Consider the following 15,566-nt stretch of genomic DNA (forward strand, 5'->3'; position numbering starts at 1 on the left):
ACCCACTCATACTTATCCATCATGATAAAATAATTTCAGATTGAGATTTCTGGATAGAAACCTAGACATTGACGTGGTTTTTCACCAAACTATGAATTTTCCTGAATTAAAGATAGAAATCAAAGATAGATTTGGAGATCTTGAAAAAAAATCTCCAGCTCTGCTACAGTCACAAACTTTCACCTCAATTTTTCCATTTAAATATAATTTGTGAAAATTTAGAGCTTAGTGAATAGTGTCTTATCCTATGCAGTGCACAGTGTGCACCAGACAGCGAAGGAGCAATTACTGTGGTTTGACCACACACTCCTTGTCCTCCTTGTTGGTTGCTCATGGGAGGGCTAAATGCACCAAAAAGCTGCTCGGAACTGCATGTCCCGGTTGTCAGGTGATAGGAATTACCCACACCTGACATTGCAATCCAAATGCAGCCTTCTTCTAACAAATTTGTTACACCACAATACTGTCTTTTCATTTTACTTGCAGAGAGATTAGTGTATTTTGTCAGAAGAGAAGTAAAGGTCCAAAAAAACGTGTGTGTGTGTGTGTGTGTGTGTGTGTCTGCACTCATTAGGAGCAGTTTTTATGGACCTTTACTTCTCTTCTGACAAAATACACTAATCTCTCTGCTCTGCAAGTAAAATAAAAAGACAAACTGTATTGTGGTGTAACAAAAGAAAAACTTGAATATGAAAATAAATATATATATATTTATATTTCAAGTTTTTCTTTAATACCCCTATTTATTTAATGTGTTATAGATTTAAAATTACGTAAAAAAAATAATTAAAAATAAAAGATACTTACGGAAACACTACAGGCACGAGAGTCTAATACCACAAACTGTTTTGTAACTGAGGCTGCCTGCTGTTGTGGAGAGATGATAGTTGTTGCTGATGCCACACATAAAGGTGTGGGGTTTATTAACTAAAGAAGTATAGGCATACATAGTTGATTTGGAGAATTTCTCCAACTTTACTATAGTCAGCTTTCCTATATTAACCTAACTGTAAACCGCGTGATTTTGCATGGAAAGAATGAGAACAATAATTTAGATTGTGAGTTGGAGAGCCGATTCGCTGACAACTATCATCACATATTTACTTCTGATAATTTTTTAAACATTTGAAAGAATATAATTAAGTTTCATTAAATGTAATACATTATGAGCATCCAAAAACATGGAAGAGAGAGGAAGCAAGAGATTTTCAGTTGCAAGAGATTAAGGAATCACAAAATAAGATGACTGTTAAAATCAAAGAAATGGAAGATAAACTCTGCGACTTAGAAGACAGATCCAGAAGATTGAATTTAAGATTTAGAAATATTCCAGAAGAAATAACAGACATCCAACTACAGGAATATTTAAAGGAATTTTTCATGTGTTTGGGGATCCCAATAGAACAATATGACGCAAAGATGACTCGTTACCACAGGCTTTGTCGAAGCAAATTAGATCAGAAATATCCTCTAGATGTAATTGCAGCATTCCAATCATTTGAATTCAGATCTCAGATCTTCTAAACAGCAAAGAAGATGAACATATCTGATGACAAGTTTAAAGCAATTAGAGTGTTAATGGATGTATCTTACCTAACAAGACAAAGAAGAAGTCTATTTGCGACCGTCTTCCCCTGCTTGAAGAAATAAAATTTGAATTTTTTTTTTTTTTTAAGATTATAGAATTATTAAAGGGACACTAAAGGAGAAGTAAAAGGATGTTTAATATAAGGAATTGCTCGTATGGTATATTACTACATATCCTATTCACTACCCAGTTAATTTTAAGGAAAATGACAGGGAAAGTGCTCTCAAATTCCTAGGGTGCATGGACACTGTTAGAAGAAACTTTAGACTTAACAAGCACTATATTAATAGTCTTAGAAATTGAACTAGAAGAACACTAGGTACTACCAGATATTGTGGGATACTTGCACACATGAACATAAAGTTAAATCACATAGATATTGCAAAGAAAGGGAAGCAGAATTCGGTCAATAATTTAGGTTGGTTAAGATTCATTAAATTATTATTATTTTTTATATGTAGAAGTATTAAAAGAACACTAAAGGAGTGTTTAATATAAGGAATTGCATGTATGGTGCGTTAACACATAACCTATCTACTACCCGGTCAATCCTAATGAACAAGATTTATATTGATGGTAAAGATTAAGATTCAGTAATGTTTTTTTTTCCTCTGTCTCTCTCTCCTTTTGATACCCTTTTATTATTTATCTCTTCACCTACTCTCCGAGATGATAACCCCTCCCTGTGGGTTCCTGTAGGGTACCCAGAACTTGGATCATGGTAGATTATCCAAGTTTTCGAATTAGTATGGATGTGATAGGTTTATTGACATGTTATATGGTTGTTATTTGTGTCTTTGTTATGGTCATGGACCCCAAAAGAGAAAGAGTTGGATATGGTTAGATTGATCTCTATCAATGCACAAGGTCTCAATTCCCATGTTAAAGGAGGCTTTCTGTATGATACTTTAATTAAAGAGAAAATCCAGTTGGGTTTCATCCAGGAAACCCACTGGATAACTGACTCTAAACAATTGTGGCACTATAAAAAATATCCATTAATTTATTCTGCCTCTTTGCAGGGGAAAAAAATGTGGGGTTTTGATTATTTTCTCTAAATATGTTAATTTTGAATGTCAATATGAGCATTTAGATTCAGATGGGAGGTTTATTATATTAGTGGGTCGATTATACACTGGTCAATGTTTATTTACCCAATAGAGACCCGATTAAAACCCTGGTAAAAATTCTAAAATTAATAAAACAGGTTAAGAAAGGGAGACTGGTGATTGCAGGAGATTTTAATTGCATTCTTGATACCTCTATGGACACGCAGCTAGACCCAGTGCAGCAGATAGACAAGAACTTGTTGAAACAGGCAGCTTGCTGAACAGAGTGATTAAGAAATATAACTTGTTCGATTGTTGGAGGTTAGCCCATCCTAATGGTAAGAACTTTACTCATAGATCTATCCCTCACAACTCTGTGGCTAGAATTGATATGATTATGGGAGACCTAAGTTTTCAAAAGCAATTCTGTCAATCTTAATCAAAGAGAATACCTGGTCAGATCATGATATGGTGATGGCTGATGTGCTAGAGATACAAAGCAGGACTCCCCCGATGTGGAGGTTAGACGACACTCTTTTGAAAAATAAGACTAACATAGAGCATATTGAGAAATTTTCTGACTTATTTTTTAAAGAAAATACATCCGAAGACATATCTAAAGAGTGTCTATGGTGTTCTTTAACCCCATAAGGACCAAACTTCTGGAATAAAAGGGAGTCATAACATGTCACACATGTCATTTGTCCTTAAGGTGTTAAAGACAGCTATAAGAGAAAAATAGTACTACTGGTTGGCAACTCGGAAACGAATTGCCCTCCAAGTAGACCTTATATCCTTATATTACAAAAAGGCTTGTACTGCAGGTGCCCACTAAGGGGAGTCTTTGCATGCAGGTAGCCAGAAAACAAAAAACTCTTTAATAGTCCCTCTTGAGGAAAAAGAAAAAAATATATGTACAAGTGTAGATTAAAAAATAATAAGGACCTAGTGGGGTAGAGTAATAACTGCGCCTGGCTTTACTATAAAGAACACATAAACTGTGGAGATATTAATGTGGCTTCAAAGGTATGCCAAATATTCCACTAGAATAGTTGTATCAAAAAGACCGAGGGTACAGAGTATGCAGCAAACAGTTGCTAAACCATCAGGTTATATTTTGTATCTAATAATGGAGGATACAGTATATGCACCCTGAAATGCAAGATACAAACACAAAAGTACCTAGTATGTCTTCAAATATACTTGAATGAATATCACTTATTAGGTAAGAAATAGGTACAGTTGTGAGGGGTATTAACCTGGAGATAGCTTAGTGGCTGCAGATTACAGTGCAATTCAAAGTTTAGGATGAATGAAGAAATACCCTTAAATGCCATAAACTTATATCCCATGCATAAAGCACATATTGATTCTTGAGGCAAAAGGTATATGGAAACCCATACTAAATCACGAAGAAAAGCATAGTAATAAAATATGTAGCAATATGTCACAAGATGCCTAAACAGCTAAATGTGATTTGGGGGTAGGAGTCCCTAGCATCTTGTACATATCTTATACATATATACTTAAACAGTCTTTAGCAGTGCTCAGGATCGTAGGAATATCAAAACCCCAGAATTGTCCAAACAAGAAAATTTAAAATAGAATAATCCGCTCTATGTGAGCTGCTCAACGCGCGTTTCGGCGATACAGATCGCCTTTGTCAAGAGCTCTTGACAAGATTCAATGATGTTCACCCTAAACAATATGTTCGGACAATTCTGGGGTTTTGATATTCCTACGATCCTGAGCACTGCTAAAGACTGTTTAAGTATATATGTATAAGATATGTACAAGATGCTAGGGACTCCTACCCCCAAATCACATTTAGCTGTTTAGGCATCTTGTTACATATTGCTACATATTTTATTACTATGCTTTTCTTCGTGATTTAGTATGGGTTTCCATATACCTTTTGCCTCAAGAATCAATATGTGCTTTATGCATGGGATATAAGTTTATGGCATTTAAGGGTATTTCTTCATTCATCCTAAACTTTGAATTGCACTGTAATCTGCAGCCACTAAGCTATCTCCAGGTTAATACCCCTCACAACTGTACCTATTTCTTACCTAATAAGTGATATTCATTCAAGTATATTTGAAGACATACTAGGTACTTTTGTGTTTGTATCTTGCATTTCAGGGTGCATATACTGTATCCTCCATTATTAGATACAAAATATAACCTGATGGTTTAGCAACTGTTTGCTGCATACTCTGTACCCTCGGTCTTTTTGATACAACTATTCTAGTGAAATATTTGGCATACCTTTGAAGCCACATTAATATCTCCACAGTTTATGTGTTCTTTATAGTAAAGCCAGGCACAGTTATTACTCTACCCCACTAGGTCCTTATTATTTTTTAATCTACACTTGTACATATATTTTTTTCTTTTTCCTCAAGAGGGACTATTAAAGAGTTTTTTGTTTTCTGGCTACCTGCATGCAAAGACTCCCCTTAGTGGGCACCTGCAGTACAAGCCTTTTTGTAATATAAGGATATAAGGTCTACTTGGAGGGCAATTCGTTTCCGAGTTGCCAACCAGTAGTACTATTTTTCTCTATATCTCCAGGGGTTATGCCCCATTGTATCCTATAACCACCACAACACTGGCGGATGGATCTAATCCATTTCCTTCCAGGGTTGTTCTTTATCTGACAGCTATAAGAGGTTATTGGATTAAATTAGCAAGTCAACAGAATAGAAATAGAGATACTAACCTGGCTGATTTATAGATCAAATTTTTTAATCTATCTATAACTAATGAAACTAATTACTCATCAGAGCCATTCTTCGTAAGGAATGCCAAGATAAGATAAATAAACAGATCGCAGAAAGAATAGAACGCTATTTAAATAAGCTCAATATTAGATTATATTATAAGAGTTGATTCAATGCTAACAAATAAATTAAAGAAACGTAACTTAGAAAAGAAAATCTCAAACTGCCTGATAGAGGTAAAAATATCTTTAAGCCAGAAGAGCTAGCTAGTAGCTTTAGATCCTTCTACGCCAATTTATATAATTTAAATTCTTATCCTGCTAAATCTGAGATAGAGAATTATTTGAAAAACTCAATTATACCCCAAATTTAGCCAGGTCAGAGGGAAAGTTTAAATAAAAACATATCCGCAGAAGAAGTAGAATATGTAGTAAATAAGTTAGAAAACAGAAAAACTCTTGGCCCGGATGGTTATTCCAATCTCTTTAAAGTTTTTTTTTTTTTTTAAATTCTTTATTTTTGGTGTGCATAGTGATTAAGACATACAAGCTTGTGGTGCCCCAACAGCAATCCTCAAGCGTTTTTCAAGCATTACATTAGGAGCAGTAGTATAATGAGCACATTTTTATATATTAACAAGTTTATAATAGGAACATTCAGTTCGATTGCGTGTAGGGTAGTAGCCATTTAATCGCAAGCAATTACCGCTATATTACCCAGGATACTTAAACATGTAATGGTGGCTGAAGTAAATAGTGTGGCTTGTCTAACCGATATTGCCTCTACTGATAGGTCTGCCAAACCTTCGTGGAACTAAGCGTGGAGTACAAGAAAGCCCTGTTGATTAGGTCTAGTTGTACATTACCTAAGTGAGGCTGTAGACAGACTTGCTTAGTAAGCAATTACGGTCCAGGCTTCCCTTAATGGGCAGTTACACATAGGTAGAGTCATAAAATAAAATAAAATAAAAGTGCCACTGGGTCATGTTAATGTGACAACTGCGGTTTCATAATGGCAAAAATATGTCTAACTTGCGAGGGAGTACGCTTTATAGTAGAAAGTAGTATTCTGTAACATAGAGTATAGGGTATAAGATGGTAATTAGGATACAGTATAGCATATACAATAACCGTAGCATTAGGATAGCAGGCTTGTGTCTAACTTTGTGAAGAAACAAAAAAGAACAAAATACAGATATGCTTTGTTATAGAGTGGTCGACAGTTTACTCAGCTTATGCCCGCAGAGGGGGGGACACTGTCCTTAGCCAGCTGGAGACTAGAGTCCGTCTCGGTCACCCAACCCCTTCCCTGGAGGCTGGACATGTGCGCTGGGAGTGAGGGCAGACGAGGTAGTCGGTGGATAGAGCAGCCAGTGTTGCATAGAGGCCGGTGTTGCGTGCAGGAACCCAGTTGCCCTGCGGCGGTAAGGCGTTCCTCCTGCCAGCATTCTGTTCCGGTGCCTGTTTCACGGTGTCTCGCTTCGGTGGTCCCGTTGTAGCCCAGCGGATTCCTTTTAGGGGAAGGCAGGTAGTGCCCCCAGGTCTGCGGGTGGGTGCTTGGTGGCAGCCCCTGTTCCTCTGCTTGCATGGCCCACGTGCCCTGGGCTTCACCCGTCTCCTCCGCCTCTCGTCGGAGTGTGTCACATGAGCCTGCCGGCTGATCAAGCTTGGTGCGTAGTGGGGAGGGCAAGGTGGGTCAGGTGGCGGTTTCGCGGTTTGTGGTCTGCTCTCGAGCCTCTTCCAGAAGGCTGTGAATAGCTTGTCAAGGCGGACCTCTAGCGGCTCCAGTAGGTCCGGTGTGGTGGGGGTCCGTGCAGAGTCCGCCATCTTGTCCACGGCTGCACAGAGTGTCAGTCGTTTTCGGGTTACCCCGTCGTCGCTTGGCAGCAGGTAATGGGCAGCTGGGACCGGGATAACCCCCGCCGGTCCATAGGGGGGGGAACGTGGGCCCAGTCTCTTTCTGTAAGCCGTCGCTGGCGGCGGGGGAGCGGCCGCCTCCTCCACGCCGGCCATGCTTGTAGGCCTCGGGTTGCGTTGCTGGGTGTTCTGCAGTCGGTGCCTGGTATTTGGCACCAACGCGTAGCCCTTGTCAGCAGCTCTTCGTTGGTGGCCCATTTGATGAGATTTGGAGTCGTTTTGAGGCTTTTTAACCAGCAGATTTGGCATTTGGAGCGGGAGCAGCTCTGACCCGCGCCCGCTCGGCTCTGCGTCCAGGCCCCGCCCCCCTCTTTAAAGTTTTTTAAAAACATATTCTCCCGATATTAACATCTACTTTAAATTAAATTGCAGCTAGAGGCCGTGCCTCGCAAGACCTACTAAGAGCACACATTATTCCAATTCTCCAGCAAGGTAAATCTCCCACCGATATAGCTAATTATCACCCTATTTCTTTAGTTAACGTAGATGTCAAATTATACGCTGCAATATTGACAGAAAGAATGAAAAAAATATTGCCCTCAATAGTTCATGCAAACCAGATTGGATTTTTGATGGGAAGACAGTCATGTAATAACACCCGATGTTGGACATCCTGGACTGGGCACATGGCTCGGGAACGTCCCTTCTGACCCTGTCGGTGGATGCAGAAAAGGCCTTCGACAGGGTCAGATGGGAATTTTTTTTTTTTTTTTTTTAATTTCTTTATTTTTCACTTGACAGAGCTTAGGTGAATGCAGTTGCCTTACGGCTTTCACTGACATAAGTAAATCACAGTTGCAAAATGGCTTACGCCAACATGAATATACACTGTTGCATCATGGCTTACGCAGAAGCCCAAGTAATCTCGGTTCTGGCCAACTTGTGCTTTTCCAGAATATAAACAGTAAGCTGTGTAGCTGTAGGTCCTCTTGTCTCTGTGTCAAGGTTTTTTTTCTCCCCCCAAAATAAACAATAACTGAATAGTATCATATAAAGCTTGTAAGCGCTTTACCATCAATATGTTTAATCAACAACGAAAAATCAATAAATGTGTCACATTTTTTCAGCCTCGAATGTGGGCTTTAGATAGTGTATAGTGTCTAGGTAGGTTTATAACCTACTTTTGCTTAGCATATTATAATTGATGTTATCTCCAAGAGTATACAGAAATAGAATTAAGAGGAGTAGGAAGTAGAGTATATGAGTAAAAAGGCAGAAAAGAAAGTTATGTAAAAGTAAGGCGGGGAGGGGGGGGGGAGGGGTAGGGGGGATGGAGTCCTGCAGCGGTGTAGAGTATCCAGATACGTTATCTGGGTCCGTGGTAGTATGTCTAGTCCCTAACAGGGGTGCCACTCGTGTTCTGTCTTGGGTCGTTCCCCCAGATGGGAATTTTTTAAGAGGTACTCTTACCCATTTTGGTTTTGAGGGTTGGATGTTAGGGGCACTGGGAGCACTGTACTCGGTTCTCCCTTGGCCAGGATATTGGGCCGAGATGTGCTCAGTTTAATTGGTTTAATATTACAAACGGCACAAGGCAGGGTTGCCCACTTTCTCCGTTGCTGTATGTTCTATCTATAGAACCATTGGCTAGCAATATTAGACACAATACTAAGATCAGGGGAGTAGGAGTGCCGGATGGAGAATTGAAGATCTGTCTGTATGCAGATGATATATTAATATCCACCACTGACCCAGAAACTTCCCTATTAAATTTAATGCAAGAATTTGCAAAATACAGTAGAGTTTCTAATTATAGACTTAATATGAACAAAACAATAGCTCTCGCTATTAATATTCGAAGCATCAACCTACAGTCTCTGAGAAAAGATTTTGATTTTATCTATTTTTTTGTTTTAATCATCTTTATTTAATAATTTTGTTTTGTACAGTCAGCCAGTATATTAGATGATATTCGTTAAACGTATCAAAAGCATTTGTGGGTTTTAGTTTTAGTTTACATCATATTCAAATCACAAATGTATTGTCCTGTTATAAAGAATATCGTAAAAAAATACATCATAAAGCGTACTTTGACTGACTTACTAATAAAATAAATACATCTTTCACACATTCATTCATACTTTCAGACTGAAAGATAGATCACTCCCAGCTAGTAATCATCAGTCAGGAGTAAAGAAGAAAAAAGTACATAGTAATTGTGCATATTGTTACTTCAGTATGGGCCGAGATTTAGTAAACGGGGAGGCCATATTGTTTAGGGTGAACATCATTGAATCTTAAATTGTTTTGCATTGATAACAATAACTATCTCTGGTTGTTCCTTTAGGCAAATTGAGTATTATAGTCCTATCTAATAAAACATCTTGATGAGGGACAACTAATGATCGTCCAGGACTATATCAATGTTTCTATACATAGAAGTAGTAGATAATAGTAGGTCAGACCCACAGTTCCCATTCCTCTTGACATTAGGGTATAAAAGTGTAATAGAATTACCCGTTTTTTCACCACCTTTAGATCATTACTATACTGTTATAATTAACAAATAGTGGGGGGTTGCCCATTTTCATTCATAGCTTGACATTAGGTTATAAAAATGTAAAAGGATTGCCCGTTTTTTCACCACCTTTAGATCATTACAATACTATTATAGTTAATTATCATTTTAATCAGGTAACCTCTCGTTACTGCTTTTTGTGTACACCAATTAGTCGAACAAGAGGTATCCTGGGGGCAATTCTCCTCAAAAAATGGGTTATTAGAGACTCTAGGTCATTTCTATTCTTCTCGTTTTCAATTAGTAAATTATTGAGTCTCCACGTGGAGATTCCAGGATAGGGAGCAGTGCCTATTTCCATAATAATGGAGCTATGATCTGCCCAAGGATTTTGCTCAATCCTAACTGTGTGGATAGTTTTTAAAGAATTTGGATTGGTTAAACATAGGTCTATCCTTGAAAATGATTTTTTTTTTTTTTTTATTCTTTATTTTTGTAGTGCATAAGTTTAGGACATTCGCTTGTGAGGTACCCCAAAGGCAGTCCTCCAGCGTGTTAACAACAGATTAATATAGAGGTACATAGTAGGTCAAGCACTTTTTTTTTTGTAAGGATTTTGACAGTGTATACTTGCATTGCTTAAGTGTTTCCATAACATAACATAACATAACAGAGTAGCATCGCTTTACTATCTAGACAGGGGAGTAGTTTATATGTGGCACTTGGAAGTACCTGAGTAGCACTGACAGAGTGATAAATCTATACATACATGAGTAGATATTCGTTGCGTCATTAATAAGTTCACTGACTGTGTGAGCTAACATCAGGTGTACAGTAGTGGTTGCAGTAAGTAAACCTATGTATAGCATTCCCATTCTATTGGTTGGTGATTGCAATAACTAAGGTCCTGCATGCTAGTAATTAAGCTCTACTTCAGTTGGCGAAAGTAAGGAGTAGACCGCTTTCTTGGCTACCCGAGCTGGGGGGAGCACATTGGATATCATGAAAGGCAGGCACATACTTTTATCTGCTAAAGTAAACAAGAACTAAAACTTGCATCCCTAGGGGAGATAATAAAAGAAAGGAATATTCAAGCCGTGTTGTGAGGAATGGTGAGGGATAAGGATGGCATGAGTCCGAGTCCCGCACATGTGGATCACCCTACCCCCACCCTCACCACGGTAGTCCCACTGCCGGGCCGATGTTCAGCTTGATGCTGATGACCACAACTCTGGGTCCAGGTCTCCCACAGAGCCAGTGTGTGTTGAGTGCTGCCCTTGTTCTCCCTGTTGCTGCCGGCTGCGCCCCGATAGGTGATGGTGTGGTGGCCCCCCTGATGACACGTGGTAGGTACCTGAGCACTTCTCCTTAGAGCTCTCAGCCCACGAGCGTGGTGGTAGCCGGTCCTGCAGCGTTGAGGCTGGTGATCGGGAATTCCTCCCCTGTGTTTCTTGACGCCAGTGTATGTGCGCTTTTTTGTCGGGCTGTGCTTCTTCGTATAGCGGTCAGTTGGGGGGGGGGTGCTTCGACGCTGTGCTTTCCCTTGTTGATGGTGGTAGCGTTGCGATGTGGGGGCGCTCCACCTCCTGTTCCCCTCCTGCACTTCTCTGCACTGCATCGAGCTGTGTACAGTTTCCCGCTTCGGGTTGTCTCCGGAAGGTGAGCCTGTAGTTGGGCCCAGAAGCGGTCAAATGCTGCAGCAATGCGTAGCTGGATGACATCGATGTTTGGCAGGTAAGCGGGGGCCTGCTGCTGAAGTTTATGCCCAGTGAGTCTGCTCGGCATTTTGAGGGCCTGTGTAGCGGTTGGGGTTTGTGCTGAGCAAGCCGCTTGGTTCCAGGCTGTGTACAGGGGGCAGGTCGGTGGGGACCGGGATAACCCCCGCCGGTCCAGGGGGGGGGAGGGGGTAGTGTTAGGTGGGGACCTCCCGATCCTCCTCTGAGCCGGGGAAGCGGCCGTCTCCCCACGGCTCCAGCTCGAGTAGGCCGCAATTCTCAAATCGGGCAAGCCGGTTAGGGAGGTGCACGTGACGGACACCCCCGGATGCAGCATCGACCCGTGAACAAGAGAGTTGCTTGCAGGAGACGATTTGGATGGGAAACCGGGATTAGTCCCCCAAATTCGGGCCCAGACGCGGGAGCTCTTGCTGAGCACGTCTGGTCCGCATGGCAGTCAAGCTCCGCCCCCGTACATTTGCATAATGAGTATAATCTCTCTCGTAAGGATTGTAAATACGCCATGGGTCACAGAGATTATATAATTTACATATATTACTAAATCTTTTTGCTTGTTTGTGTATTTTTTTGTCTGTATTAATCATCACATGGGATTGTTTATCCAAAGGATTTTGATTTTAGATGGACAGAAAAGGCGTTTACATACCTGGGCATTGTGATATCTGCAGATCCTAGACGGACCATGGAGATTAATTTTTTAAGATTACTGAAAGAGACTAATAGTCTATTGAAGTATGGAGAGTTCACGAGATCTTGTGGTGGGGTAGGATAAATACCATAAAAGCTTACATTATACCCAAATGGGCATACCTATTCCGCATACTTCCTTTCCCAATCTCCACACATTGGCTGAATATGATACAGAGCAGCATTACAAATTTATATTTGGAGAGGTAAAAGACCAAGAATTAATTCTTACACTCTATCGAGAAAGGGTTATCATGGCGGGTATGGGTTAATCCGTTAATTTTGCAAACGTACCAGGCTAACATGATTGTACATGCCAGTAAACTCCAACTAATCGAATTTAAAGAACAAGCATGGTACAAAATAGAAGCATATAGACTGGGTTCAGACAATTTAGAACCACTCCTATGGAGAGAAGTTAGTAAGAACACCAAATTCTCTAATATAACAGAACATTCTTCCTTAATTCTCTTCCAGACACTCAAAGAATGGAAAAATATAAAGAAAAAGTTAAACATTAGTAATATAATCTATGACTATGTTACTATGAAATCTTTGTAATTAATTAGTTCTGAAATAGATTTGAAAAATTGGTATAAAGATTAAATTTTCCCTATTAAGGACTTTTACTTAGATTATCACATGAAAAGGTATGATGACTTAAATAACTTATTAAATCTACCCTCCAAGGAAATATTTAATTATCTACTTATTAAGAGTTTTTTAAGAGAGCACATGTTAAGCCTGGAAGGAGACTTGGGCATTTTATTGAGAAAAAAAATTTGGGGCGCTGTGTCGAAGAACATGTACTTGGTGGCATTAGAACTAATAAAACTGAAGGGAGGTCCAGATATTCCTAAAGCTCTATTGAAGTAGTAGAAATATTTAGCAATAAAAATTGGTGTCAGTCGTTTGTAAATGTTAAAAAATATGTTCATTGCCTGAACATTTTGGAGACTCATATAAAAGTTACTTATAGATGGTACATGGTTCCAATAAGATTAACCAAGATATCTCAAATCCCCAGAATTGTTGGCGATGTTTTCAGTTAGACTGCTCAATGATCCATATTTGGTGGAGCTGCCCCAGAATTAGGATATTCTGGAACTTCGCCTTCGATCTAATTAACAAAATAGTAGGGATAACACTTGAGAAAAAGGCGTAAATTGCATTTATTTAAAAGGGAAGATATCAGGAAGGTAGACAATTTCATAATCCACTGCCTTATGGCAACTGCCTTAAGACCCTAATTGCTAGAAATTGGGGGAAAAAAACGGATATACCAACTAAAGAACATCTCAAAAACCAACTTTTGAAACAACTAGAGATGGAGAAGGGCTTGATCCTTACCAACACTTATGACAATCGTAGATACCTTGAATCTTTCTCAAATCTCATCAACAATATTAAATGTTTTTGAGAAACTATTTTGAACTATAACTTAGTAAATCGTTGCTTATATAAAGAACGGTCCATTATATTGGAACAATATAGTAATGGTATGCTAATTTTGGGCTCCATGACTAATTTGATTTTGCCGTTTTTACAGTTTTTTTTATAATTTTTTGGGAAGTTCTCATCTATAGAATACTTATTCCCATATATTACTGTTGATAAGCGTTGCAAATTATTGACTGGCTGATTATACGTCCTCAGGATAGATAGCAGGACAGTCTTGTACCTATCCAACAGACACCTTACCATGTTTAATTAGATCTGTCTTAAATGCGTGTACTATATATCCTACTATCTCTATAAATAATGATTCCCGTTATAGGATTTTCATACGTTTAGTATATTGTGGACTTCTTTGACCATATATGTTTGTTCTCTATGTGTAGTATGTTGTATTTGGTATGTCGTAAAATTCTGCCTTATTGTTCTACAAATGCTCTTTATTAATGTTGACAAACTGGCATACTATTGTTTGTTGGATTGTATGTATTTGGTTCTATGTTAGAACCAGTTTGTATATAAAAAAAAAAAAAAATTAAATCAATAAAAAGAATTTACGAAAAAATAAATAGTAAATTACGTATACCGATTTTTTTTTTTCTGTTGAAAAGGTCACTTTTTATGTGGCTGAGCAGCCATGTTAGGTCTAGTGTTCTCTGACCATCTGCTGCTCAATCTAATATACCTCCAGCTGCAGTCTTATACAGAACAATCACACCAGAAGGAAAGCTGGTCAGATAACAGCAGAGTTTGAAATTTACTAAAAAAAATCAGTATACATCTTTTTAAAAACTCACTATTTCATTCATTTCAAAATTATATTTTTAGAATAAAAGTGAAAATTTCATGACAGTTGTCCTTTTTCCGGCAAACCGGGTTTGCTATTTTGGGGATCCATCCAAATAACTTTGAACATTAAAAAAATAGTACTTTGTTGTTTTCATTGCCAAGTGGCCTGTGTCTCAAAGTGATGTTCCAAATGAATCAAGTAGGTGGTAGATGCCAAAAGTAAGAAATGTTTTATATGGGGGAAACTTGCCTATGCCAAAGTCAAAATCAGAGGTGGTAGAGTACAAAGATTAGTGTTATGTTAAGAGCAATGGGTGCATATCTAGTAATGTCTGCACCCCTTGTGTGTTCGTAAAACAATGTGTTTTGAGGAGCAAAGCAAGCAAACATAGTGGTTCTTTAAGTAATAGGTTGGATTTTAAGAAGGTATGACATACATTGCTTTCTCCTTTTTTAATCCTTCCCTCCTCCACGGTTTCAGAAAAATGTCAGCCAGTTTTGGAAGAGCAAGATGATTCGGAGGAAGAGCTTCCTACAAAGCGTGAGAGAAGATCATCTCGAGTAAAGCAGGTAAGTGATTATGACCATTCACCAATTTTTAAAGCTTAAAGGAACACTATAGGATCAGAAACACAAATGTGTATTCCTGACCCTATAGTATTAAAACCTCATCTAGCCACCCTGGTCCCTCTTGCCCTCCCTAAATATTGTATAATCTTACCTTTGCTTCAGTCTGCTGTTGCCTGCTCTTCCTCTGATCTGCCTGCTTGGCTGACATTATCAGAAGTGTTGCCCAATACCAATCTCAATGCTTTGCCCAAGCTATCAATCAAATATCCTGCCATGTTTCTTCCTGGTAGTTTATCTCAGGGGTGCTAAACTCAAGAGGCAGCAATTGCCTAAAACACTTGCTTTGCAGAGGCTACTTATTAAGCTGCATTGGGAATCTGTGATTGGATAGACACAGAACGACCGGGTTTCGGGTAAAAAGGGGTGGGCTAGCAAAGTCTGTAGATGAGAGATTGCAACTTTTGCAAGCTACTTGCAAGCTACTTTTAGATATAGAAATACAAATTTAGACCACCCAGGTGCAGTGCAAATAAACAGAATAATTACTTCCTTTTTAGTCAGGTATAGCAAATGATTCCTCTCAATCCTCAAT

General features: G+C 38.9%; 1 protein-coding gene across 1 annotated transcript in view; it reads left to right on the plus strand.

Annotated features, from left to right (window-relative positions):
* LOC134612162 (microtubule-associated protein futsch-like) overlaps positions 1 to 15,566 on the plus strand; it is an 87,908-nt gene that overhangs the window by 46,619 nt on the left and 25,723 nt on the right. The window contains exon 5 of the mRNA XM_063456518.1: positions 14,886 to 14,974. Within this exon, the coding sequence (XP_063312588.1) occupies positions 14,886 to 14,974 (89 nt within the window). The remainder of the gene's footprint in view (positions 1 to 14,885; positions 14,975 to 15,566) is intronic.

The sequence above is a fragment of the Pelobates fuscus genome, chromosome 5 (assembly GCF_036172605.1).
Source record: "Pelobates fuscus isolate aPelFus1 chromosome 5, aPelFus1.pri, whole genome shotgun sequence".
NCBI lineage: Eukaryota > Metazoa > Chordata > Amphibia > Anura > Pelobatidae > Pelobates > Pelobates fuscus.